The 26,367-nt window shown below is 53.6% G+C and overlaps 1 protein-coding gene across 3 annotated transcripts in view; it reads left to right on the top strand.

Moving 5' to 3' along the window:
- Positions 1 to 8,003: 8,003 nt before the first annotated feature.
- The window catches only part of DTX2 (deltex E3 ubiquitin ligase 2), a 35,181-nt gene continuing 16,817 nt past the window's right edge, over positions 8,004 to 26,367 (top strand). For 2 of the 3 annotated variants that reach the window (XM_044234084.1, XM_044234082.1), the window contains exons 1-4: positions 8,004 to 8,127; positions 9,322 to 9,488; positions 21,163 to 21,519; positions 23,468 to 24,104. In XM_044234084.1, coding sequence (XP_044090019.1) covers positions 21,252 to 21,519; positions 23,468 to 24,104 — 905 coding nt within the window. In that variant the 5' untranslated portion in view covers positions 8,004 to 8,127; positions 9,322 to 9,488; positions 21,163 to 21,251. Of the gene's footprint in view, positions 8,128 to 8,298; positions 8,369 to 9,321; positions 9,489 to 21,162; positions 21,520 to 23,467; positions 24,105 to 26,367 lie in introns of those variants that run through there. The other variant, XM_044234083.1, reaches the window with a different exon arrangement.

The following is a 26,367-nucleotide window of genomic DNA, read 5'->3' as shown; positions in this document are numbered from 1 at the left end:
CTGGAGGCAGAGAAGCAGCCTGGCTCTTTGCCACTGCTGGCCCGGCTTGGCGGGTCCCTTCGGATGTGAGACACGCTGTCCAGAGGCTGAGTGAGGAGGGTGCTTGATGGCCTCCTGGTTCACACAGCAGGATTCAGGGCAGGGTGGGGGGGGGGTTGGGCCTGTGTCCCATCCACCTGACTCCACTCCTCACCTAGCCTGTTTCCCCCCACTTAGCATCACCGAGTTTCAGACGGAGTTCTCCAGCCCTCAGGGCTCTGGGGAGGAGCAATGTGGTACTTGGGGTCCCATGAAGGGACTCCAGACAAGTATCCCCGACGTGTGCTTCTCAGCCTTCAGCCAAGATCGGCCACATGCCCATGGAGAGCCAACAGCTTAAGAGTAATTTTTGCCCCTCCCTTAGCTACCTAAGAGGTATTGAAATTTGAGCGGGGTAGGGGTGGGTAGGGGGTTAGTGTCTTTCCCAGAATGGGAGTTTTTACCAGAAATTTTATCTGAGTGACCCATCTGTGTGCGTATGTGAGGCGAGGTGGGGGGGGGCAAACTTTTTTTTTTTTAAGATTTTGTCAGAGCACCCCCAAGCAGGGGGACGTCAGGCTGAGGGAGAAGCAGGCTCCCTGATGAGCAAGGAAGCCTGATGCAGGACTCGATCCTAGGATCCCAGGATCATGACCTGAGCCAAAGGCAGACACTTAGCTGACTGAGCCATGCAGGGCCCCCAAACCTCTGTGATTCTTGCCCTGTGAATTGCCTTACCCTGCCCACCCCCTTCCTTAGCTCAGATGTCCTGTATACTCCATGTCACCTTTGTCTTGGGGATCGCCGCATACCGGAGCGCTTCCTTCCTATAAAATGCAATCTGATTTTTCTCCCGTTCATCCATCTCCTGTCAACCTGTAATTTACCCACGTCGGTTTGCACGCTGGGATGTCAATCGGCAGCAGGCTGAGCAAATAAGATCAGGCGGAATGGCTTCCGAAAACGGGACTGCTGGAGACATAGGCAGGGTGTTTTTTAGTTTAGACCTAAGATGACTAGATGAGGAAACTGCCCTCCTATACAGGGTGGGTATAACATGACTTGACGCAGGCGCCTGAAGGAAACGTACGGGAGGCATACCTTGTGCTTTATGTAAATGAGGCTGGGTGGAGATTTTAGTGCTCTAACAGGGTAAAGGGGATTGTGGTGGGTCCAGAGGTCACCGCCCCATGGGCCGTCTGCAAGGAACAGAGTCAGGTTTCCCTCAAAAACGTCTGGCTGGTGGGACCTCTGGGTGGCTCAGTGGGTTAAAGCCTCTCCCTCCCGCTCAGGTCATTATCCCAGGGTCCTGGGATCGAGCCCCGCATCGGGCGGGAAGCCTGTTCTCCCTTTCCCACTCACCCTGCTTGTGTTCCCTCTCTATGTCTCTCTGTCAAAAAACCTTAAAAAAAAAAAAAAAAAAAAAGGTCAGGGTGGCCTGGGCCTGTGGGAGGTCTGGTCTGGGCAGCTGCCATCACCCCATCACCCCTGGAGGGGTGGTTTCCGGTTTCATTTGCCTGAGCTCAGAGATAAACCAAAAGAAGGGCCCAGTAGAGTGTGGGGGGGGAGTGTAAGACAAAGTTAAGCTTGAGCAGGTGCACAGTGAAAGGTCAGGTCTTGGGGTCTAACTGGTGACAAAATTCTTAGACCAGCCAGATTTGAGACCTTTTGGAGACAAGAGAATTTTCACTCCTCCCGCCCCGCCCAACCAGCATGTGTTGGGACAGAAGGGTTCCGTAAGCTACGGCTACTTCCAGGACATAATGCCGAGGGGACTGTCCCCGGGACAACCACCCATCCGTTATCTGCCCTCCTGTTTCTGGGGCTTGCAACATCCTGGGAACTCTTCTCATTCAACTTCTGCTGTCCTCAGAATGAACAGGAAGTGGCTGTATCTGGTGGCAGGGAAGGAAGTGTGACTAGAATGTGACCCCGGATATCAGCCCCAGCCAGTTCTAGACGGGCCTCTGCTAGGGGCGAAGCTGGTCTCAGGGGCCTCGGGGCAGGGCAGGGCAGGAGAGGCCGCCTCCAGCGGTGAGGGCAGAGGGCCCTGGCGGCCTCTCCTGCCTTGCAGTCTGCGGGGGAAGTCTGGGAAAGTGCAGAAGATAGCCAGCCCCTGAGGGTTGTCTGGATTTCCATTGCTTGTAACCACTGTTGCCCTGATGTTTGGGGCAGCTTCCTACCTCACACATCCTGTGGCTCATTCCTTCCTGGGTTTCAAACTTTACCTTTGGGCTTCCTGGTAGCCAGGGGGAAAAAGGAGAGGAGGTTGCTAAAGGGACCAGGCTGGGCAGGGTGGGTAAAAATCATAATTGCACAAATACAAAATGAAAATGTGTCCAAGGTCCAGTAACTCCTTTTTTTTTAAAAAAAGATTTTATTTATTTATTTGATAGAGATCACAAGTAGGCAGAGAGGCAGGCAGAGAGAGAGGGGGACGCAGGCTCCCCGCCGAGCAGAGAGCCCGATGCGGGGCTCCATCCCAAGACCCTGAGACCATGACCAGAGCCGAAGGCAAAGGCTTTAACCTCACTGAGCCACCCAGGCACCCACCCCCCCCCGCCCAGTAACTCCTTTTTTGAGGGAAACCACAAGATGTGAAAACAGTTCAAAGGAGAATCCGAAGACTTACATAAAGATAATCAGGAATACAGAAATGAATTTGCTGATAGATGCAAACTTGGCTTCCTCCAAAGGGCAGAAATCAATTGCATCTTCACAGAGGGGCTGGGAATCCTTTGCAAGCATTTGCATTACTACCGGCTTTCTGCAATATACAGAATACCTTAAGGGTGCCTGGGTGGCTCCATGGGTTAAGAGGCTGCCTTTGGCTTGGATGTGATATTGGGGTCCTGGGATCGAACCTTGAGTTGGGGACCCTGCAGAGCAGAGTCTGCTTCTCCTTATTCCTCTCCCTCCCCACTCCTCCTGCCTCCCCATTTGTGCTCTCTCTAATCTTTAAAGGGAAAAAAAAAATGTAAAAGAGTAGGCAAGGCAGGCTTTTATAGACTCAGATAATCTGGAAGGTTGCTAGAGGACATCAAGTCGTCTGTTTGCCCATGTCTAAGACTCACACTTTTGCCTGATGGGTGTTAGATATATCAGGCATTTTTAGCAAGAGATTCTAAGCAGTCCTAGGGTCTAATGGAAGTTTTGCGGGGGAGGCTGGACACCACCAGAAAGATGACCCTGTCTCTCCGTTGGGGTGGGGGCTCTTGCCCTCAGCCTTTAGGAAATCTGGCTTGTCCACACAACACCCTGAGCCCTTGAGCAACTCCGGCTCCCAAACCAGAATGCCAGAGTATTAACTTACAATGAGAACGGCTGCGGCGGAGGGCAGAGGTCGAGTGACATTGCCCAGTGTTAAAACAAACTAATCGGATGAATTAGCTGAGTACATCCGTTCTTTCAGACTCTGCAGCAAGGGAACCAGCAAAAAGGACAAGCCAGTTCAAAACACGTTCCAAGGGGCCAGGACGGACATAAGATAATGCTTTTAGGGGGCTTCACTCTTGGGGCTGCAAAGCCATCATGCCTTTGTTGGCTGTGTAGGTCACACCTGGGTCCTGAGTGGGCACCGTTGCCCAGAGATGCCAGGTGCTGTCTATTAATCAGAAATAATGAGCCAGGCAGCTGTGGCTTCTAATCAGACAATCCCCCCAGAGTGTCAGATGGAAACCAATTAGCCGAGGCACCAAGCAACAAAATTCTGCCTTTCCAAGCAAAACATCAGAAAGTGCTCGAGCCCCTTAGCGGAGAGGCCAGGCCCCCGCGTCCAGCCTTTTCCCACATTTACGTTGATCTTTTCTTGTTCCCCGGGTGAGCTGGGGGCCGGTTCCAGGATTGGAACCTTCGGAAGCAGTAAACCCTGGCCCCTGGAGTGGAGTCTGAGGACTTTCTGGGGAAGAAAAAAATATTAAGTTTCTTTGGCTACCATCTCTCCCCATTCTGTGGCCAAGAGCCACATTCTTTCTCGGGCCACGTCATTCTCAGTTGCTAGGGAGCCTTCGGAGGCCTATGGGCGATGGCACAAACTCCAGTCTTTGAGACATGAAAAACAATGACAACAAGAAAGCTCCCCTTCTGGGCAGACGGTTTCATTAGGACAGAGAGCCAATGCCAGGAATGTGGCAGCTCCTCTCCTAGGAACACTCTGCCTGGCATCCCTAACCTTCCCTTCTGTACTGTGTGTGTGTGTGTGTGTGTGTGTGTGTATGGATGGGGGAGGGGCACACTCCTATTTTTCAAACCAAGCACACAAACAGGTGCACATTCTCTATGCTCTATAAGTTCCTTCTTTTACCTAACAAAAGCTCTTGACCACCGTTCTATTAGCTCCTGTGACTCTTCCTCATTCTTCCTATGATTGTTCCAAGGTCATTTAACCATCCCCCTACTGCTTCCGGTCCTTTGCCACGGACATTGGTTTAAAGTTCAGTCTGCAAGTGGCCAATCCCGCGTCCCTCCTTTCCGGCTCCCCTCCGACATCCCGCTGCAGCCTCAGAACACAGCACACTCACTCCCTCGGACCTAAAAATTTAAAGTCCGTGCCCTCCCTCCCTCCCCCGCCACATTCTTCCTCTTGCTGTTGCCCTATTTCGCTTCTTTCAACGACCCAAACTCTTTATTTTTCCCAAATAAAAATAGTCTTTCTTTTCAGGTTATAAAAAAGGAAACTATTCTTTGGGACACACTCAAATGATGCAAGAAGAGTACAAAGAAAGTGAAAGTCACCTGCTCTCCTGCTCATCAGACGTGACTGTGTTGGCTAGTGTCCTTCCTGGCACATCCGGTCACGGGCGACCTTACGTAAGCAGCCTCATTCCGCACATGCCGGTACAGCCTCTTCCGCCCCCTGCCCTGATGTGTGCCACACAAAGGTTGCTCTTGGAAGAGCGGGCTGCACTCCTGGACTGCACAACCTTCCCAGCCACAGACATCTAAGTGCATCTACATGCTCGAGCCCATGATTCTTGTGGAAACCAGTCCAGTCCCCAGTGGCCTTCCTGTGGCAAAGCTGGAGGTTTGGGGGCATTTCCTGAAGACTCCAAGATATGACAGAGCCCAGAACTGGGAGGCAGGGGCCCTGGGTTCTGGAATAGGTACCCCTCCCAGCAGACTACCTTGTTGGGCCTCTCAGAAGTATCTGTCACCACTGGGTGCCGCCTTTGTGGGACATTCTTCTTGATTCTCTGCCACCACGCTCACGCCGGGCTCCCCCCACAGTCCAGCCTGCTTTCTGGACACTTCTAGGTCTCCTCTGTTCTTCAAAAGTCAGTGTTCCTTAGCCCTGGACTCACCTTTTCTTATCTTCCGTGGTCTTTCCAGGTGGTCTCCATCACATTGTCCGTGACTGCCAAATCCCCATCTCTACCCAGATGTCTGGATTTGCTTGCCTCCCTCCCGCACACCCAACTTGTTGACTGAAACCCCCTTCCCCTTTTCTTTTCTTTTTTTTAAAATATTTTATTTATTTATTTGACAGACAGAGATCACAAGTAGGCAGAGAGGCAGGAGAGGGGGAGGAGGGAAGCAGGTTCCCTGCTCAGCAGAGAGCGCAATGTGGGGCTCGATCCCAGGACCCTGGGATCATGACCGGAGCTGAAGGCAGAAGCTTAACCCGCTGAGCCACCCAGGCGCCCCTCCCCTCCCCTTTTCTTGCAAGCGCCACCTCATGGGAAGACACTCCACGCACCCAGCCTTCCCGGCTGTGTCCTACTTCCTGCTTCTGGGAAACTTCTCCACCTTGGCCTCATTCATGGCTCCCATACTGGTCCCAACCTGGGCAGCCCCATCCAGCTGCCCTCAGAGCTGCAGCTCCTCCTGCTGTCCGAGTTTAGACGTCCTCCCTTTTCCAGAGCCTAGGTTCCAGAACCTTCTGAGCCCAGCCTGCCACCGTTGTTCTCTTTGAGCTGTGGGTGTGTGGTGTGCGCAGTGGAATGTGGGAGACAATAGCTATCACTCAAGCATTTCACTGAAGAGAAAGGAAACACTTAAGAGAACACCTTTGTCAGGGTGGGAAGGTTTTTCTAATGCTTCAGACCGTTTCTTCTGTTCCACCCTCCCCACCCCCACCATGCCCCAAAGAGGCCAGTCATATCGGGCAGCTCAGGTCTGGGCTTAGACACGACCAGCTCTGCCAGTTGCTAGCTCTGCGACCTTAGACACGTTGCTTAAACTGTCTCAGTGCCCCCATCTTTAAAATGAGGTTAACGAGAGGGCACCTGGCTGGCTCATTCAGTACGGTGTGTGACTCCTGATCTCAAGGTTGTGAGTTCAAGCCTCACGTGGGGCGTGGAGCCTACTTAAAAAAAAAAAAAAAAAAAAAGTTTTGGAAATGTAGATGGTTTGGGCTCAGAATATGGAGATTCTGAGAGAAAGGAAATATCCCCCCTCTAACCTGTAGCCACTGCAGTCACCTAGTGTAAATCACGGCTAGAAAGTCACCCTTCAGTTCTAGAAAGAGGGCTGGCATCACGGGGGAGAACCTGACTTTGGTGCCTCCCCAGACTCAAGGATTATATCCTCAAAGTCAGGTTCTGGGTCATGAAGAGTCCTGGCCTAGGGTCCCAGAAGAGGGCCTGCCACAGGCACTCCTTCCCCTGTTTCACTGACTTTGGGTGGATTAGTCCCCTTCTCTGGCTTCCTTTTTTTTTTTTTTTAAAAGCTTTTTTTTATTTATTTGACAAATCACAAGTAGGCGGAGAGGGAGGAAGAGAAAGAGGAGGAAGAAGCAGGCTCCATACGAGGCAGAGAGCCCAATGCGGGGCTCGATCCCAGAACTCTGGGATCAGGACCTGAGCCAAAGGCAGAGGCTTTAACCCACTGAGCCACCCAGGTGCTCCCCCCCCTTTTCTTTTCCCTTTTCTATAAAATAAAGTTTTGAACTGAGTGATGGGGGTAGGGGTGGGAGGAGAGGTCTCTTCCTTAAATCCCTGATGAAATCTGAGTGACACTATATTATGTAAAGATACTCAACTTTAGTCCAAGATTCAAAGAACTCCAAACTCCCTGAAACTGTGTGCAAGACTGTATGTGTGACCTGTATGTACACGGGTGTGAACATTTCTGTCTGAGCATATTTTGGGAATAGCTTTCTTTAGCTCTGTAAAGGAGGTCTGTGATCCCAGAAGAATAGTCACCATCCTGGTTCAGGCCTTCTATCTGGACCACAACAGCCTCCAAATTGGTCTCCCCGCTCCTTTCTCTGTCCTTTAAACCTATCCTCCACCTACCACACAGGGTATCCTTCTAAACTGCAACGCTGGCTGTCATTCCCTTGCTTGAATCTTCCTATTGGCTCCAGTTGCCTAAATTCCTTGCATGGGCACTTAAAGACAATCATGATCTCACCCAGCCTGCTCCCCACACTCATATCCTGGTGCATTCTAATCTATTTTCTCTGTCCTCAGCCCCTCTGTGTCCTCTCCTGCCCTGGCCACAGGGAACGTTTCTCTGCTTCCTGAATGCGTCAAGCACTTTCACAACTCTCTTCCTTTGCAGGAACTTCCCTGCACTCCATCTGACAAATCCTGTATGTCCCTCAAAATCCAACTCAGGCGTCCGACCCCTTTGTGATGTCTCCCTGACACACACCCCCCAAATTAACCACACCCTTTGTGCTCCAGTTCTTGTGCTTAAACACATTTATCCCCCTGAACTGTGATTACGTGTCTGAGTGTCTGTCTCCCCAGGTAGAGATGAAGCTCTCCAAGGAGAGAAACCAAGTTTCTGACTCATGTTTTAATCCCCAGTGCCCAGCACAGGGCCTGGCACCACGTATGTACGGTAAAGACGATCTAAAATGAGTCAATAAGTTAATGAAGGAAGTCAGTGAGTGAGCAGACTAAGAAGGAAGAATGCATACACCTGAACAGGTGCGTGTTGGGTTGGGTCCCGCCCCGCCCCCAACCCACGGAACTACATTTCCCAGAAGGCCGCGCGTCCCGCGCACGCGCACCCGAGCGCTAGGAAGCTGCGACGCCGAGTTTCACTCTGGCTACCTCCTCAGAGTCGGAGCTTCAGTCGGAGCCGTGCCCAGGCCGAACCCGAGCTGTAGCCCGAGCGCGGCGGTGCCCTCCGCCTGCCCCCTCGCCTTCCTCAGCTTCGGTGAGAGGGGCGGGCAGGCCACCTGCCTGTCGCCAGGGCTGGGGTCCCGGGGACGCGGGGGAGACGGAGCCGAGCTGGGACCGGAAGGGGGCGGGCGTGGGAGTGAGGGAGGGCTGGGCCGGGCCGGGGACGAGCCCCGGGGTGAGGTCCGGGGGGATTGGGAGGACCCGCCGCGGCGCTGGGGCAGCAGGAGGCGGGAGCTGGGAAAATCGGACGCGCTGGCAGCTTGGGACAGGACTGGGTGCGAGGGTGACCGCCGGGTGGAAGGCGAAGGGCTGGAAGGGGGAGGGGCGCAGACCCTGGGAGTTTGGGGCGGTCGCGAGGAGGGTACCCCTTTTCCCACAGGGCGGGGGTCGAGGGCGGTAGGGATATTGCCACCGAGCTGCGTGGCTCGCGGTGTGGGTTCTGCTGGGCTCTGCCTCCGGGTGGACGACTCGCTAGAGCCCGGGGCTGGACTTCGGAAGAGTTTGCCCCCGAGCTCCGCTTCCCTCGCCTCAAGTAGGGGTCGCCCCGCCAGGAAACTCCAGTTTCTTGGGGGCCCTGGGTTAACTTTTGAGGGGTGCATAATGTATGTTGAAGAGGGTTTAGAAGACGCTCTTTTCTGAAGCCGTCCTTTCGTGTGTCCCCCGGCCCCCAAGCCAGCTGCTCTCCTCCACACTGGTTCCACTTCCCCTAAGTGCCAGTAACAATGGAAATAGTGTGTGCACAGGCGCTTGGACCGTTAAGAATTAACTCGGAATATTTCTGCCTGCCATCCTGACTCGTCAATAGAGTTTTTTAAGGCGAACTTTCTGGGAGCCAATGTCAGGCATTACCATCCTGTTCACGATAACGAGGTCTCCTGTTCATGCGCTGTGTGACCTTGGGCCAACTTTTGCCCTCTCTGGTGTGCTCATTATCCTGGGTACTTAACACTGTACGCTGGCTTATTCTGAAGTCTGTTTACGCCTTCCCATGAAAGAGCTGAGGTGTTCGGTTTTTGTTGTTGTTGTTGTTGTTTTCCTCCGTCTCCTTGATTATTGAGCCCGTAGAGAGGGAGGCTGTTGTACCTTCTGCCCTGCCCAGGCTGTTGGAAAATAAATCCGGTGGTTTCCAGTCCCCAGCCGCGGCGCACAGACCCAACATCTGTGCATTCGTTTTCACTGACTGCCGTTTCTCAATTTAAAACCCGATCATCTTTTTCCTTGTTGGCAGAGGTGCCCTGGAATTCGCCTGGCCGAGTCCCCAAGGCTTTCCGATTTGCTCAGTTTCTGTTGTTTGCATTTTCTGTCAAGATGGGAACTCAAACAAGTCACTCCTCCTAAGGATCTAGTGTCTTTGTCGAGAAGAGACAGTTGGTGCCGGCCCTCCAGAGAGAAAAGGTAAGAGCCATGGGGACTTCTCATTGCTGGCTTCTGGGTCTGGTTTTTCAGTAGAAGAGGTGGAGACCGGGGAAGGTAGAATTTGAGGCCTCCGCGATGAAAGTCAGCCTTGGGAGTCGAGTGTTGATTGCCAACTGTCTCAAATAAAGTCAAGTGCTTTCTTGCCAAGGGCTTCTCCTGTTTAACCAGTCCTAGAAGATGCTTTCCACAGTTTCCACTCAAGGCATAGCTTTACGGGGTGAGGGACGCAAGTCGTCATTTCCGCATCTGAACTGGAAATTGGTATTTCTTTTGTTGCACGGACACAACTGGGTGCCTCCTTTGTGTCAAGCCCCATACCCAGTGGTGGGGCACCCTGATGAGCGACAAGGGCTCTGTCACCTTGGAGGTCATCGTTTGATGGAACAGACAGACGGACCGTAGACGGTGGCAAGGTGTTGTCGGTGTGCTGTGTGTTGAGGCAGGAGGAATCACAGGGAAGAGCCCCAGCCCCCCCGGGTCCGCTAACCCCATTTGTTCAGGAAACGGTAGGAGGGAAGGTTCCGGAAGAGGATAACTTAAGGTGAGTTGTGAAGGGGTAGGACTTGAAAAGGAGGGGAGAAGCCCAGCAGAGGAGTTGGCGTCTGCAGAGTCCGGAAGTTACCTGGTGCGCCTAGGCCACCAGAAGTAGCTCCCTGTGGCTGGGCCAACTAGGGCTGAGTGTGGAGGGTTTTGTGGGCGGTGCCAAGGCTCTGGGGAGCAGGATTTTAGCAGAATTCCATGAGGGCATTTTAAACGAGCTCACGGGCTGGAAAGTACGGGATGGATTAGACCGGATTATGCTGTTTGTGACTCTTAGTTTACACCACGCCAGCTTCTGATAGACGGGGAGTTAGACATGAGACATTGCCTTCAGTTTGCTTATAGCCTCCTTGAAGAGAGAGCATGGACGTGGAGAACCATGCCGGGCAGACAAGGGCTATGGAAGTTGGTAAGAGGGTGTTTTCTTTCAGTTGGGTGCCTTGAGGCATCATGGCCGTGCTGTTGAAACTGTTGTTTTGTTTCGTTTCTTTTTTTTAAGATTTTATTTATTTATTTGACAGAGCGAGCGAGAGAGCACAAGCAAGCAGAGCAGCAGGCAGAGAGAGAGGGAGAAGCAGGCTCCCCACTGAGCAGGGAGCCTGATGCAGGGCTGGATCTCAGGACCCTGAGACCATGACCCGAGCCGAAGGCAGTCGCTTAACCAACTGAGCCACCCGGGCACCTATGGCCGTGCTCTTTAAACTGGGTCTTGGAAGGATGGGTAGGGGGAGGACGAGTGGCCAGGTGGGCAAATTCTGCATGGAGGTGGGACAGCTGGGTGTATGCGGGGAGGAGGGGGGCGTTGTCACTTAAACTGTTGGGGACAGTTGGGTTGGGGAAGGGGAGGCGTAGACCAAAAGAGGGTACTGAAGGCAAGCGTGCTGACAAATACTGGTGATAAGGAGGGACCAGATCGCAATGGGCTTTCAGTGTAAACCCAAGGAACTTGAAATGTGTTCCGGAAGTATACTTCGGGAGGCTCGGTCTTGCACGTGGCTCTCAGGTGGACCAGGAGGGACCGCTGTAGAAGCCAGTTGGAAGAGAATAATTACCAGGGTGAGAGGCATTAAGGTCCGAAGCTGATGCTGGCAGCATGGGGTGCTGAGGAGGTGAGAGAGGAGAGAGCAAGCCATGGCAGCTGCAGGGCTATCAGGGAAAGGGGGTGAAGAGCGAGAAATCCAGGTTTTTCTCCTAACTGCCTGGGGCAGGGACTCCGGTGGGGAAGCAGAATTAGGAAGGAAGGTGAGTCAGGCTTCAGACATGGAAGGTGCCCAAGGGGCCAACAGGAATGGGGCCACGGGCTCCACAGAAACTGGGTGCCAGGGCTAGTGCTTGGTTCTTGGAATAAGATGTGTTTGTTTTAATGTTTACCTTGGGTAAACACAGAGCTGGGTTAATTCACACTCATCACCGTTCACGCGTGGCTTGCTTTTATTTATTTCCTAAGGGATTTTTTTTTTTAAGATTTTATTTATTTATTTGACAGACAGAGATCACACAAGCAGGCAGAGAGGCTGGCAGAGAGAGAGGAAGGGAAGCAGGCTCCCTGCTGAGCAGAGAGCCCGATGTGGGGCTCGATCCCAGGACCCTGAGATCATGACCTGAGCCGAAGGCAGAGGCTTAACCCACTGAGCCACCCAAGCGCCCCTCCTAAGGGATTTTTAATGAAGGTAGCCAGCCCCTGCATTCCATTGACCCAAACCAAAAGCTTGAAAGGAAAGGATACGTGTAAACCTCTGATCTTTCTCCCCATCCTGAGCTAACCAGTATCCCCTCGCTTTCGGGTAGTTTTCTCATACCTGTGTGTTTCTAAGGGAAAAAAAAATACACTGTTGAGATTTATCTGAATTATCGCCTGTCGTCGTCTGGTTCATTTGTTTTCACTGCTGAGTAATCCGCGGAGGGAATACAGGACAGTCATGCATCTAATCTCCCGCTGATGGGCACGGAGTTGTTCCTACATTTCTGCTGTTGCAAATGTGCTGCTCTGGACATTTCCAGGCACACCTGTAGCACATGTGCAAGATGTGGATATGAACTTTTTGCTGGGTTATAGGGTAAATAAAGGCACTGCTCTCATAGACAAAGCCAGACTGTTTTCTCAAGTGGTTGTACCAGCGTGTGTTCCCGTTCCTGCCGTCATTCACTACAGGCCGACTTTATTTTTGCCGATTGAATGGGTATAAAACGGGATCATTGGGACTGTGATTTCTGTGTGCCTAACCCTGACATGGGATAAAAATAAGCTCGTTGGCATACGTGTTTCCTGTGAAATATTTGCTTGTGATTTTTGCCAACATTTCGTTATTTACTGATTGTAAGGGTTCTTTACAGATTCTTGATTTTGATCCGTTTGTTCATATTGTGAATGTTTTCTTTTTTCTTCTTTATTTAAGCCATCTTTTGTTAAACCATTCTTAATTTTAACGTCGTGAAATTTTGTTGCTGTTTTCTTTTGTAGTCAGAGTTCTGTGTCGTGTTTATTTCATTTATTTTATTTTTTGTCAAGGTTTTATTTATTTGTCAGAGAGAGAGAGAGAATAAGCAAGGGGAGCAACAGGCAGAGGGAGAGGAGGAAGCAGGCTCCCCGCTGAGCAGAGAGCCCGATGCGGGACTCGATCCCAGGACCCTGGGATCATGACCTGAGTGGAAGGCAGACACTTAACGGACTGAGCCACCCAGGCGCCCCTCTGTGTCTTCTTTAATACCTCTTTTCCTGACCTTAGTCCTTGCCTTTAGGACCCTGTGTCCTAGTGGAGGGCCAGTAGACACTTGGGTTCAGGTGTTACATGGACATTGGTTGTTAGAAGAGGCCCCTTCTGTGTGCCTGGGTGGCTCAGTGGGTTAAAGCCTCTGCCTTCAGGTCAGGTCATGATCCCAGGGTCCTGGGATCGAGCCCTGCAAGTCTCTGCTCGGCAGGGAGCCTGCTTCTCACCCCGCCCCGCCCCCGCCTGCCTCTTTGCCTACTTGTGATCTCTGTCAAATAAATAAATAAATAAAATCTTTAAAAAAAAAGTGCCCCCTTCTGCCTGTGGGCAGGAGTGGGTGTAGGAAAGATTTCACAGGCTGCAGAACCTCAAGCAGTAGCTCCTCCTAAGTTGCTGGGAAAAGACGGTGTCTGTAGAGGGAGAGGCACTTTCCTACTTTTTGACAGAGAAATGGAGTCAGAGAAGTATTTGTCTCAGAGAGTAGGTCCAGGACGGTGGCAGCGCGGTGATGGGTGTCGGGGGAGCTGTAGACTAACCAGTTAGTTTGCACATCGCCCATGGACGGTTTCCCACTCTGGGGGTAGAGTTGCACAGTTGCCTCAGACACACAGTGCTCTGCGAAAGCCTGGACCCCGTCCTCTTTCGGCCCGTAGGGAAAAGCTTGCCGACCGCTGTCTTGGGGCATCGTAGTAACTGGTAACCTGACCAGTGTGTTCCAGCCACCACAGTGGTTCAGCTGGCTCTTGCTGGAGGGGTAAGGCGTCTAGGTCAGCACTGCAAATGTTGCCAGTTTTTCTGCTTTCCAGAAGCTGGAAATTTGAATTTTTTTTTTTTTTAATGGTGACTATTCCAATTTTTAAACAACAGCTCACTTTCAAAAAACAAAGCAAATGTGTTGGCGAGGAAAAACCTATCTGGCAGGCCGATGTGTCCAGCATCAGCGTACCTGTTCTGTCTTGGTGTGGACTCTGGAAACAGATTTGGGTTGCCTTAGGCCTGTGGATTCTTGGGCAGGTTGCCTATCTTCTCTTGCCTCCCGTCCTCATCTGTAGAGTCAAGCGAAGACCCGTGCCTGGGACCACAGGGCTTGAACAAGAACCCGTGTAAGGTGCTCAGTGCGTGGTGCCTTGTAAGCCCTTGGTTGGTGGCCATTGCTGTAACTCCTGCCACTGCTTCCACGGCTCCCCCATTTTGACCCCCTGGGGAGGTCTGGGGCCCAGGGCTCTGTCTTGAAAAGCTGCTAGTGGTCCCCTCGCTCCTAACAGAGAAAGATCAGCATAGTGGTTCTTGTGCTGGTGGAGGAGGTTGGCTCCAGGGAATTGAAGGTTGCTAGGGCCTGCCCCCTGGCCACCCTTGATAGCTTGATTTTTATGTATTTATTTATTTATTGACAGCAGGGGGAGGGCAGAGGGAGAGCGAAAATCCCAAAAAAGCACCCCCCACCCCCGCTTCGGCACGGAGCCTGAGGTTGGGCATGATCTCACAACCCTGAGATCATGACCTGAGCTGAAATCAACCGACTGAGCCAGCCAGGTGCCCCACCTGTTGGCTTTCTGAGCCCTGTTTGGAAGGTTCTGCTCTGACCTGCCCCTGGAGGGCACAGGCAGGAACCCACTAGAAGAGGAGTTGTCCCTTCCTGTCCTGCAGCCCCGTGTGTAAGGGACAGATCAAGTATTCACGTCCTTCCGTCTCTCAGAAACCTAGTATGCTCTGGGTGGCCCCAGCTTGAGCGATCTGTTTTTGAGACAAAAGCCCCTTCTGCGGTGCCTGCCTGTTGCAGTAGTTCAGGGACGTATGGTCTATTTTATGCCTTTTCTTGGAACTCAGAGATGGGGATGTGTCCTGGCAAAGAGGTGCCATGGTACTTCGTGGAGGTGTGCTTGCGAAACCGCCCTGGGGTTGTTAGCAGCCGTCAGAGTAATGGTGCTAAGTCACGATGGTGGGGTGGGGGTTGGTTTATATTTATGGTGTTTTTTAAAAGTGCTGGGCAGGGGCACCTGGGTGGCTCAGTGGGTTAAGCCTCTGCTATCAGCTCGGGTCATGGTCTTGGGGTCCTGGGATCGAGCCCCACCATTGGGCTCTCCGCTCAGCGGGGAGCCTGCATCCCCACCCCCACCCCCTCTCTGCCTCTGCCTACTTGTGATCTCTCTCTCTGTCAAATAAATAAATAAAATGTTAAAAAAAAAAAAAGAAAGAGAAATGTTGCTCGTAACGGAAGTAATACTTTCCCACTTTAGAAAATGTGAAGCGTTCAGGTAGGTAAGAAAGTCAATCCAGAGGCCTTCTACGGTTTCTCTTGTTGAAAGGCAGCCGGTGTAAACACTTCAGTGGGTTTCCGTGGAATTTCCTGTACGCTTCTCTTACCTGGTCAAAATATGACAAATATCTTTATGCCAGAGGTTTTCTACAATCTCCTTAGATAGAGTATGGGGTCAAAGCAAGTGAACATTTCTAAACCACTCCATACATATTAGCACACTTTGTTGGAAAGGGTTTATCCTTCCCAGGGGTGGGAGGACTCTGTGTACTCCGGCAGGCACCAAATTGTTGAAATTAAGCTTTTTTTTTTTTTTTTAATTTTTTAATTTTTAAACTATTTTGATAGGCAAAAAAAATAATGTCCCATTGTTATAAATTTGCATTAAAAGCAACATTTCTAGTCAGGTAGGACATTTCTTAGCCGTGTTTGTGTGCAGGAGTGGCCTCTCCCGGGTCAGTGGGAAGGCTTCCTGCCAGGGCCCCGGGTGGCTGGCTGCGCTGTCCCGAGGTCTTGGAAGGTCATTCTCCTCGTGTCAGCTGGTGGGTGTGGAGTTTCAGGCCGAGCTTCTTGGAAAGGCCCTGAAGGAGAGGCCGCTGGCTTCCCGTCCGTGCTCCCCAAAACACTTCCGTTCTGCAGGAGAGCATCCTGGGCCGCTGGAGAAGTGGGCGTGGAGGCCATTTCTGTGTCCAGAGCACACCACATTCTTGCATTTTACGTATCAGTGGGCAACTTGCCATCCCATTTGCAAATAGATTCCCGTGCTCATCAGACTCTGGGGAAAACCCATCCAGTCGCCTGAGTGGGAAGCTGATTGTCCCAAAGTCACCAAGGGTGGGGCGCGCTTGTCTGTGCGTGGCTTCTGACCGCTATGTCCATCTCCCCTCGGGACAGTGGAGGGTGGGGACCGGCCACTGTGTCTGTGTGGATGGAAAGGTGAACCACTGAGCCCAGGCATGCATGAAGCCAGTACATATTTCAGTGGGCTTTGGAGGAATGGAATGGGGTCCTCACATGTTGGCAAGGTGACGATCACTCAGCCTGAGCACTGCCTTAAAAAGCATACTCGGGGCGCACCTGGGTGGCTCAGCCTTTAAGTGGCTGCCCTCAGCTCAGGTCGTGCATGATCCCAGGGTCCTGGGATCGAGCCCCGCATCAGGCTCCCTGCTCTATGGGAAGCCTGCTTCTCCCTCTGCCCACTCCCCCTGCTTGTATTCTCTCCCTCACTGTCTCTCTCTGTCAAATAAATAAATAAAATCTTTAAAAAAACCTAAAAACCCCACACTCGGAGCCCACTTCCCAGAGGCCGCAGCCATTGTGGGATCCGCTTGTGTGATTTCCCCACCTGGAGGCCCACAGTTAGGCAGGGTGATTTTCGTTAAGATTCTCGTGTCAGCTCAGATTTTGTTCTAAAGCTCTTCTAAATCCTCTGTGGATGGGAAGACTCTGGGACACATGTAACTTTTTTCTTTTGTGTAACAGTGCGTCTGCGGTAGGATAGCTGCAGTCCTATGTGCCTCAGCGTGGCGCCGGTGGACAGGATTTGCAGGTAAATCCGGCAAGAGAGTGTGAAGGAAAGCAAGAAGATTTTTCTCATGGTCAAAGTTGTTGATATTTTAAAAAAAGTAACTTTGGTGGGGCGCCTGTGTGTCTCAGTGGGTCAAAGCCTCTGCTTTCGGCTCAGGTCATGATCTCAGGGTCCTGGGGTCGAGCCCCACATCGGGCTCTCTGCTCAGCAGGGAGCCTGCTTCCTCCTCTCTCTCCGCCTGCCTGTCTGCCTACTTGTGATCTCTGTCTGTCAAATAAATAAATAAAATCTTTAAAAAAGTAACTTTGGGTTCATCCTAAGAAGTAATATGACCATTGTGGAACATTTACAGGTACACAAAGGGGTCAAACCACACCAAACCAGAATTCCTTCACTCCTGTTAACATTTTAGAGTTGTTCCTTCCAGCCTTTATTTATTTATTTAAAAGATTTTGTCTCTCTCTTTCTCTTTTCTTTCTTTGACACAGAGAGAGTGAGTGTACAAGCAGGGGGAGCAGCAGAGGAAGAGGGAGAAGCAGGCTCCCCCACTGAGCAGGGAGCCTGATAGGGGGTTTGATCCTAGGACCCCCGCGGAGCCAAAGATGCTTAACTGACTGAACCATCCAGGCACACCTTTTCTTTTCTTTTTTTTTTTTAAGTTTTTATTTATTTATTTGACAGAGCACAAGCTGGGGGAGCAGCGGACAGAGGGAGAAGCAGGCTCCCTGCCCAGGAAGCTCTGTGTAAGGCTTGGTCCCAGGATCCTGGGACTTGGCCGCTGTCCCCTGTGTGCCCAAAGGCAGATGCTTAACTGACTGAGCGCCCCAGGTGCCCCTAGCCTTTTTTATTTATTTATTTTTTAACTTAATTTTATTTATTTGACACAGAGTGAGCACGCGCACACAAGTAGGCAGAGTAGCAGGTAGAGGGAGAAGCAGGCTCCCTGCTGAGCAAGGAGCCCAATGTGGGGCTAGATCCCAGAACCCTGGGATCATGACCAGAGCTGAAGGCAGTCGCTTAACCAACTGAGCCATCCAGGCGTCCCCTTCTTTCTTTTCTTTTTTTTTTTTAAGTTTATTTATTTTTAGTAATCTCTACCCCCAGTGTAAGGCTCAAGCGCATGACCCCGAGACCAGGAGTCGCACGCCCTTCTGACTGAACCAGCCAGGTGCCTCAGTTCTTTATTTCTTTTGGCCTCAGTTCTCTCCCTTATAAAATGGGGGACACACCCTACCTTCAAGGGTGTTTGAGGGAGGAGAGAGCCTGGAGGGCCAGAGTGCCCCACAGTAGGTGCCCAGTAAACGACACACCTTCTTGGCCAACAGTGGAGCGGGTGCTTTTCTGTGTCCTGTATTTCGTGTTTGTCGTGTGCATTATCCTAGGTCCGTAAGCCTTTTGTAAACATCTTTGAGGACTCCTATTCCATCATTAGGTTATACTGTAAGTTCTTTAAGAAGTCCCTTATTGTAGGTGTTTAGTTCCAGATGGAGGCTTTTTTTTCCATGGCCAATTATAGTAATTATTATTTTCATAATTAAGGACACCCTCAATAGCCCCTGTCATTAAGAGCCGAAACAAATTAGGTTTTTGAAGTATAGCTTCACGATGGCTGAGGTGGTTGTAGGGAGCGGGCACCTTGACACGGCCCTTGTGTGCCCGTAATTGCCGAGTTCAAGTGGAAAACCCGTGGGTGTTGCCGGGCCTCGCTTCAAATGTGCCCCAGGCCCTGGGAGCAGAAGGTTCTCCTCTGTTTTGTCCGCTGGTGTTTCAGACCTTTGGGGATATTGGGCATTTGAAGAGCTGAAGCCCCAGCTTTGGGTCAGCCCTCGCTCTGCCCTTGGGGAGTTTTTGTTCCAGTGGGGAGGCAGACACCGAAACCAATAAATGTAGTCGTTCGTGTTGGGATAAGTGCAGCAGGCCTGGAAGACGCCCAGGGTGGGGTGGGGGTGGGGTGGGGGTTGGAGTCGTAGCTTTTCTGGTGAGGGTGTGGGTCAGAGGGCTCAGGAGAGGGAGTTGCTGCGGCTGAGTCTGGAAGATGGGTACATTCACTTGGGTTCCTTGGTAGAGAGAGGACCAGAGTCTGGACACATGTAGCACCAGGATGAACAGATGGGGAGGCGGTGGGCAGTGGCTTCGAATGTTCCGGAACTTGCTAGAATTAGGCTGGGCCTTAGGAGGGACCTAAGGAGGAGGCTGTGGTCTGATGGGGGACAGCAGCAGTTTGCCATGTCCTCTTCCTTTCGGGGTCTCCAGTACCCCAGCAGTGCCTGGGTGAGGCTGGGCCGTCGTTGTGTGTCGGCCGGGCGCATTCATGGGAACCTCAGCTGCCGTTCTAGCCGGTGTCTCTCAGGCTGTCTGGCAGAGTTCTGCGCGTTGGTTCATCTGGGGATGCGCGGACGTGCTGGAACATACCACGTGTGCCGATACACGTGCCTCCCCCGCTGCCTGAGAGACGAGTGATGCCTGCCAGGAGGTGCCAGGAGGAAAGTCCGGGCTCGGGATTAATGGGCTCTGAAACCAGTCCTGTGATTTGTACCTGGATGTGGTTACAGAGACTTCTAATTGCAGTCACAGAACTAATAAGCCAGCCCGCCCGCGGGCATCTCAGGTCTGATCCTCCTGAGTGGGAGGTGTGCTTTCGTTGGAGCAGTCGGCGGCGCGGGCACCCGCAGGTGTGCTCCGGAGTTCTCCCAGGCCTGACTCATCCAACGCCCCCGTTCTCGTGCTCCTCCCTCAGACTTGAAGGGCGGGGTTGGAGGTCCTGGAGTGGGGGGTGGGGTGGCAGGGCAAGGGAGGGAAGACAGGCTTGGCTGCTCTGCTGTGTGCCGGGGCTGTGCTGGGTGCTTTGTAGAGAGCCGATGGAACACCAGTGAGAAGCACTGAGAACAGTACTGAGAACAGATGTTGGTGTCCTCGTTTTCAGGGGGGAGAAAGCAGACTGGGTGAGCTTAGGTACCTTCGTTCAAGGTGATACAGGCAGTAGAGTAAGCCAGTGCCTGTTCATTCTCACGCACTGCTCAGATCTGCCTTCCGTGTGGGGCAGGTTTCTTGGGCCTTCTCGAAACCTGGGTAGTACTGTGCCATCTCAGGGACAGCAGCAAAAGCCCAGGGTCCCAGCCTTCTTACCAGCTGTGTAAGAAGTCACCGCCACTCCCTGGGCCTCAGTTTCCTCATCTGCAAAATGGGGAGACAGTTCAGTGTCTGTGAGGGGTTTGTGTAGAAATCAGAGCAGATGCTGTGACTGGGAACCCTGGGCCCTGTGGGCTGGGGGGGGATCGTGCTGTAACAGTTGACGGTGCTCAGGACTTCGGCGGAGTCTCCTCTGTCCTGCCTCCCCCTGTACGTGGAGCCCAAGGTAGAGATGAGCTGAGCTTTCCTGTCCAGAAAGTGGGCGTTGGAGCTGGGCTGATCTGGTTTGCTCTCTGTTGTCGCTTAGCTGTATTTTTGTGCCCTTCAATAAGACCTTGACCTCTTTTGAGCCTTGTCACAAAGCGAAAGTACCACTTTGTCAGCCTGTTAGGCATACACAGACAAGTATATTTGGCATTTGTCCCTAAACCGGTCCTGTTCCCCTGGTACTCTGGGGCTTGCCGCGGTTCCGTGTAGCACTCTCTTCCTAACAGCTGCGGGCTACATCCCACTCAGCAGTGTTTTGAACTAATACGTATACAACACTTAGGACAAAGCCTCTGCTGGGGCTGGTAGTAAGGCTGTGCACGAGGCAGACTCCCGGCTTGCTGCTCTCTGGAGAGGCAGTAAGATCTGGAACGTCATCCTACCTGTGCGTGTCTGTAGGCATCAGAGTTCTGGTCGGTGCTGCAAGGGAGAAGCTTACATGATGGGCGGCCAGGGAAAGCATCCCTGAACCACACAGCCTGGGCCTCAAGGCTGAGTAGGCTTGACAAGGGCAGAGGGTGGGCTGAGGTGGCCAGGACAGGAGCGTCTCCAGAGACGAATGCAAACCCTCTGGCCTGACCGGTGGCCGTGAGGCCCAGACTGGGGTGCAGAGAGGCCAGGCTTTAGCATCTGTGAGATTGTAATGTTTAGCTAGGGTACCCTTTGTGGCTAATGATGCCTCCCAGGACAGCCTGGAGCCCTGAGCGGAGCTAGGACCGGGGTACTTAGTCCCAGCTCTGTGGTTGACCCTCTAGGTATCCCCGAGCCCTCCCCTCCCCAGTTCTTTCATGTCTGTAGCAAAGCAGGCGTCTCACAAACACACCTGCTTCGGACACAGTAGAGTTTCCACCGCACAGTGGAAGTGAGGGGTGGCCTCAGCGCTCGAGGGATTTGGGCTTACTCATGAAAACACAGGAGAAAAGGAGACACTCAGTAGTTAGGTCAGAGGGAAATGACAGGTGAAAAGAAGCTGGCTGGGGATTAGCATCCAGAATTCACTCCACTGGATCTCCCTGGAGGTTTGAAGAGGCAGGAAGAATGCTTGATTGACTGAATTCTTCCTCGCTGCCGGAGCAAAGAGCCGGGATCAGGTCCTCGACTCAAGTGTTCTTAAGGTATTGGGGGAAAAGTGATTGTGGAAAAGTAGAATTTTTTTTGCCCCTGCGCTAAGGCTGACTCTCGGGGGACGCTGTGTGTGTTGATAACTGTTTGTCCCTTTTACAGGTCTTCCGGAAGCACTGGGCAATGACCCCGAGACTCCAGCCCAGAGTGGTCTGAACCCGTTTGGGAAAGCAGAGAGAGTCCTGGGGAAGATGGCCATGGCCCCAAGCCCTTCCCTGGCTCAGATGTACGCCAGCCCCGTGGCGGTGGCCGTGTGGGAATGGCAGGACGGGCTGGGCACCTGGCACCCGTACAGTGCCGCCGTCTGCAGCTACATCGAGCAGCAGTTCGTCCAGCAGAAAGGCCAGCGCTTTGGGGTGGGGAGCCTGGCCCACAGCATCCCCTTGGGCCAAGCTGACCCCTCGCTGGCCCCTTACATCATTGACCTGCCCAGCTGGACCCAGTTCCGCCAGGACACTGGTAAGACACTTCCCGCCTCTAGTATGCGTCCGAGTGCCCGTGTTGGGGTTATACATAGGAGTGACTCTCACAGCTTCGTCCTTTCCCTGAAACGCGTCGGCTTGGGAGGCAGGTGCTGTGAATGGTACAGGCGCAGCGTGGAGAAGGTACTTCTCAGTAGGGAGTGCCTTGAGGGCACCGCACAGGGGCCCTCCTGGACCCCCACCTTGTTTCCCAAACCCAGAAGGCCTGCTTCCACCGGCAGAGATCCGAGGGTCTCGCCACAGGCCGGCATGGATGTGGGATGCTAGTAAGGAGGGCCCAGGAACGAGTCCTGCCGCCGCTGCACGTGTCTGTGTGACCTGGTTACACGGGCTACTGCACTCGCCCGTGCGCTCATGGGTGGGCTTTTTGTGTGTTTTGGTCCATATTACAGAGACTGGAACCACCAACTTCCCCCTAGAGCTGTGCCCTGTCCCTCTAACCCAGCGGTTCTCAACTGGAGGTGATTTTGTGCCCCAGGACACTTGACAGTGTTTGGAGACATTTTTGATGGTTCCACATGTGGGGCAGGGAGCCACTGACTTCTGATTGGTGGAGGCCAGGGATGTTGCAAAGATGCATAGGACTAGCCCCTTGCCAAAGAAGTCTTGGCCCAGGATGTCACTGGTGCTGGGACTGAGAAATGCCACTCTGATCCCTGTGCCAGGGTCCTCGGGCTAAGGCTTCCAGTCAGCTGGGTGCAGAGGGAGGTCCCTGCCTTCCGGGTGTTTGCAGTCCACTGAGCCAAGGCAGCAAGCAAGATGCATCGTGTGGAAATTGTGCATTGCATGAGGTCACAGTGGGTGTCAGTCAGGGAATGGAGCCATGAAGTGTTGGGAGAGATCAGTTTGAACTCAGGTGGCTGGATCACCAGGAAAGAATGAAGACAGGCCCAAGGAAAGGGCAAGTTGTCCCTTGAAGGGACTTTGGCTTTTGTGCTGAAAGGGGGAGCGCTGGGAAGATTTGGGCAGAGGAGTGCCCTGGTCTGATTTGGATGTGAAGCGTAACCTTCCGGCTGCCATGTAGGCAAGGCAGGGGCTGGGGGGTGGCAGGGAGAGGTCAGGAGACCAGTAGAAGCGAATTGTGGTGGTCATCTTTTGGCAAGTGCTGTTGGAAGCATGGCCCAAGTTCATTTTCTTCTTTTTCTGTGTACTCTTCGGGTTCAGCTTATTAATAGCATAGAAGCCAACCACAGGGTGTTTCCTGATAGTTGCTACTTGAGAAATCAGAGGGAATGGGACATCCATGTAAGGGACTTATGTAACCATGAATAATGAGTTTTATAAAGTTTTAGAGACCTAAGAAATACTCACGGCCTAATACAAGGAAACAGCCTGCAAAGATATCAGAGTGGTCGTCAGTTCCCTAAGTGTCTTTGCGGAGGACGCCAGATGGGAGGAAGTGCACGGCCACAGAAGCCGTGTGGTTGGCTGGTCTTGATCACTGGATTATGGATGGTTTAATTTTGGTTTTGTTCCATTTTTTTTTAAGTGGGGCTGCATATTTTTCATCACTAGAAATATTTTTGAAAAACCCTGGAGTCTGAGCCGCAGCTGTTCTTTGACCCAAGTTCCCAGCATCCCCAACTCCTGAGGAACACAGGCCCCGTTCTGCCACTAAGACCCCTGTGGGCCCAGTTTTTTTCTTCTTCTTCTTTTTTTTTTTAGATTTTATTTATTTGAGAGCGCGTTTGAGTGAGCACAAGCTTGGGGGGAGGGACAGAGGGAGAGGGAGAAGCAGACTCCCCGCTGAGCAGGGAGTCCAGTGTGGGTCTCGATCCCAGGACCCTGAGATCATGACCTGAGCTGAAGGCAGTGGCTTAATCCACTGAGCCACCCAGGTGCCCTAGGAAGAGAATTTTTAAATGCCTTCTGTTTTGGGGGGCTAGCAGGTTCACCATTCACGTATCCTCCTCCTTTTCGAACAGGCACCATGCGGGCCGTGCGGAGGCACCTGTTCCCCCAGCATTCGGCCCCTGGCCGGGGCATCGTCTGGGAGTGGTTGAGTGACGATGGCTCCTGGACGGCTTACGAAGCCAGTGTGTGTGACTTCCTGGAGCAGCAGGTGGCCAAGGGCAACCAGCTTGTGGACTTGGCTCCCCTGGGGTACAACTACACCGTCAACTACGCCACCCACACGCAGACCAACAAGACGTCGAGCTTCTGCCGCAGTGTGCGGCGCCAGGCGGGAGCCCCGTACCCGGTGACCACCATCATCGCTCCGCCAGGCCACACGGCAGTCGCCTGCTCTTGCCATCAGTGCCTCAATGGCGGTGGAACCGGCCCGGTGTCAGGCCGCTACCGCCACTCCATGACCAACCTCCCCGCGTACCCTGTCCCCCAGCCCCCCCACAGGACCGCCATCGTCTTTGGGGCCCACCAGGCCTTCGCCCCGTACAACAAGCCCTCGCTCTCTGGGGCTAGGTCTGCACCCCGGCTGAACAGCACCAACCCCTGGGGTGGGGTGCCACCCTCCCTGGGGAGCCAGCCCCTCTACCGCTCCAGCCTCTCCCACCTGGCACCGCAGCCCCAGCCCCCAGGACTGTCCGCGGCCGGTGGAGCCAGGTATGGGGTCGTGGAGGGTCAGCTTGTCCACCTGCGCGCCTTGTCAGCAGGCTTGGGTTTCTGCTTTTATTCCGCTGGGAAGATGCGCCCACGTACCTGCAGGCCTGGGCCCTGCCTCCTGGCTTGTCCCTGCGGTGGCTTCCGGTGCCCAGGGGCCGGCTGGCCACAGCCCTGCCTTGCACAGAGCCTGCCTGAGCTCCGGTGCTGAGTGCCGGCGGCTGCCTCGTGGGTCTCGTTCGCTCAGCGGAGTCCGGGCTGACCCAGAGCCTTGGGGCTGCACCTGCGGGCCGCATAGCTCTGCCGTGGGCCCGAGGACGTTTCGTTGACTCCTCTGTGCCCGGCACCGAGGACGCAGACGTGGAGGGTGCAGTCCCCGCCCGCTTGGCCCGGGGAAGGCTGGGAGCCCAGTTCGGAGCTTCACGGTCGCTTGAGTGGAGAGCAGCGTGGCGGGGGTGTGGCGGGCGGCCGTGGGTGGCTTGCACGCTGGCGCGGTCGGCCCGGGGTCCCGTGGAGCTCTGTGCACCTGCAGGGGGACGGTGAAAGGAGCCACCGGGACTGGAGGCACCGAACAGTCAGGGGAGCCCTGGGGTGGCCAGTGGGTCTTGCTCCTGGGGTGGCGGGAGACCTGTCACCTCACAAGGAGCGTCGTCAGGGCGTGTGATTGAAGGCGTTGGGCTTGGGGGACATTCTGAGACTGCTGAGCGTTCGCCGGGAGGGTGGGGGGGCTGGTTTCTGAGAGGGTGACTGGTGACTGGACATGGGGCCTGTCCCAGGCCTCTGGCTGCTCTGCCTCGCCCCCCTGTTGGGTGAGGCTGATGTGGGCCTCTGGCATCTTGGAAAGCTGGGTTTCAGAGGACTCGGCCGGCTTCTCTACGACATGGCGACACCGCCGTTCACTGAGCGTATAGGGGGGCTGTGTGAGTGACGGCAGTAATCCTTGCAAAGGCCATCTGTCCCGAGCTTCTGGGGGAGGACACCAGGGCTGGCAGGGCCCCCAGCAAGTGGCAGAGCCGGGATTCAACCCAGGGCGCAGAGCAGGCCATGAGGGACCCACGAAGATCTCGAAGCTCTCTTAAAGGCGGAGTGAGAGGTAGGCAGAGGCGTCCAGAGAGAGGGTGTGGCGGAGTCTGTAGACTGGAGGGTGTGGGCCACGCCGTCATCCTGGACATCTGCTCCTTGAGGGCATATGGACCAGAGGTCTCTGGGAATGGGGTGACCAGAACTTTTGCTTGGCCTCCTCCCTGGATTTTCACATAGGCGTTAGCAAGCAGGGCTCTGTGCTGTCTCAGCCCTACCCAGTGTCCCGTGAGGCCCCCTCCTCCAGGATGCTGGCCAGAAGCCTTCAGAGAAAAGCATGCTCTCTGAAGCAGGCTAGAGCTGCTTCTACTAGGTCAGTTTTGCTGGGCCTCCTGGGGCTCCTTAAGTTCTTACAAATTCTTTTGAGGGACATTTCTAGACCATTCCAGAGCTAGGATTCTGGGATCAAGCCAGGTGACTTAATTCATGGGCTTCGTTGCTTTCTGCTGGTACGGGGCTCCCATCGGTCTCCCCTGATACTTCCCTGGCGTCCCCCCTCCCCGGCCTGAGGGCCCAGGAGACTGCCAGAGTGGGGCCTCCTGGTACCGGCCAGGCAAGTTCCAGAGGGGAAGGTGGCTGGGCCAGACGGCCTTACCTCTGCTTCTGGGCCGTGCGTGTTGCTACTTGCCTGCCGGCCTTGGTTGTAGCCAGGAAGGGAACCAGGCCAGCTGGCTCTGTTAGTTGAAACCATCTCAAAGGGGGCCTGCCTCATGAGGTGGGTGTTATCTTTATCTCCTCCAGCTTTTCAGGAGCTGGGAGAGGCACCGTTCACTCGCCTGGGCCTATCCCTCCCTGTTTGGAAAAACAGGGTTTCCCCATGTCTTATTTGTAGGCTGGCCCTCTTCTGTGAACCCCTTTCTGATGGGTGTTGGAGAGCCGGGGCGGGGCCCTGCTTAATGAATCCTGTCCTCTTGACCCAGCAGAGCCAGGAGAACCAAAATGCTTCACCCCTTGGTCTCTGTAGGGGCCTTGGTATAGTTCTCTAGGCTGAGTGAACATCAGCCAAGTTAGGTGGAAATCTCCCAGGGGGCGGCAGGGCTGGTGGCACTGTAGGCTGGGGAAGCCTGGGAAGCAGCCGTATTTACTGGCAGCCACCGGAAAGGACATGCGAGAGTGAGCGAGAGCAAAATCTGTGGAACCCATGTGGTTTTTATTTGGGAAGCTGTGAGGTTTCAGATCGCTTCTT

Source organism: Neovison vison, chromosome 14 (genome assembly GCF_020171115.1).
Source record: "Neovison vison isolate M4711 chromosome 14, ASM_NN_V1, whole genome shotgun sequence".
Lineage (NCBI taxonomy): Eukaryota > Metazoa > Chordata > Mammalia > Carnivora > Mustelidae > Neogale > Neogale vison.
Note: the sequence above shows the minus strand (reverse complement) of the source record. Positions and strands in the feature narration are given on the sequence as shown.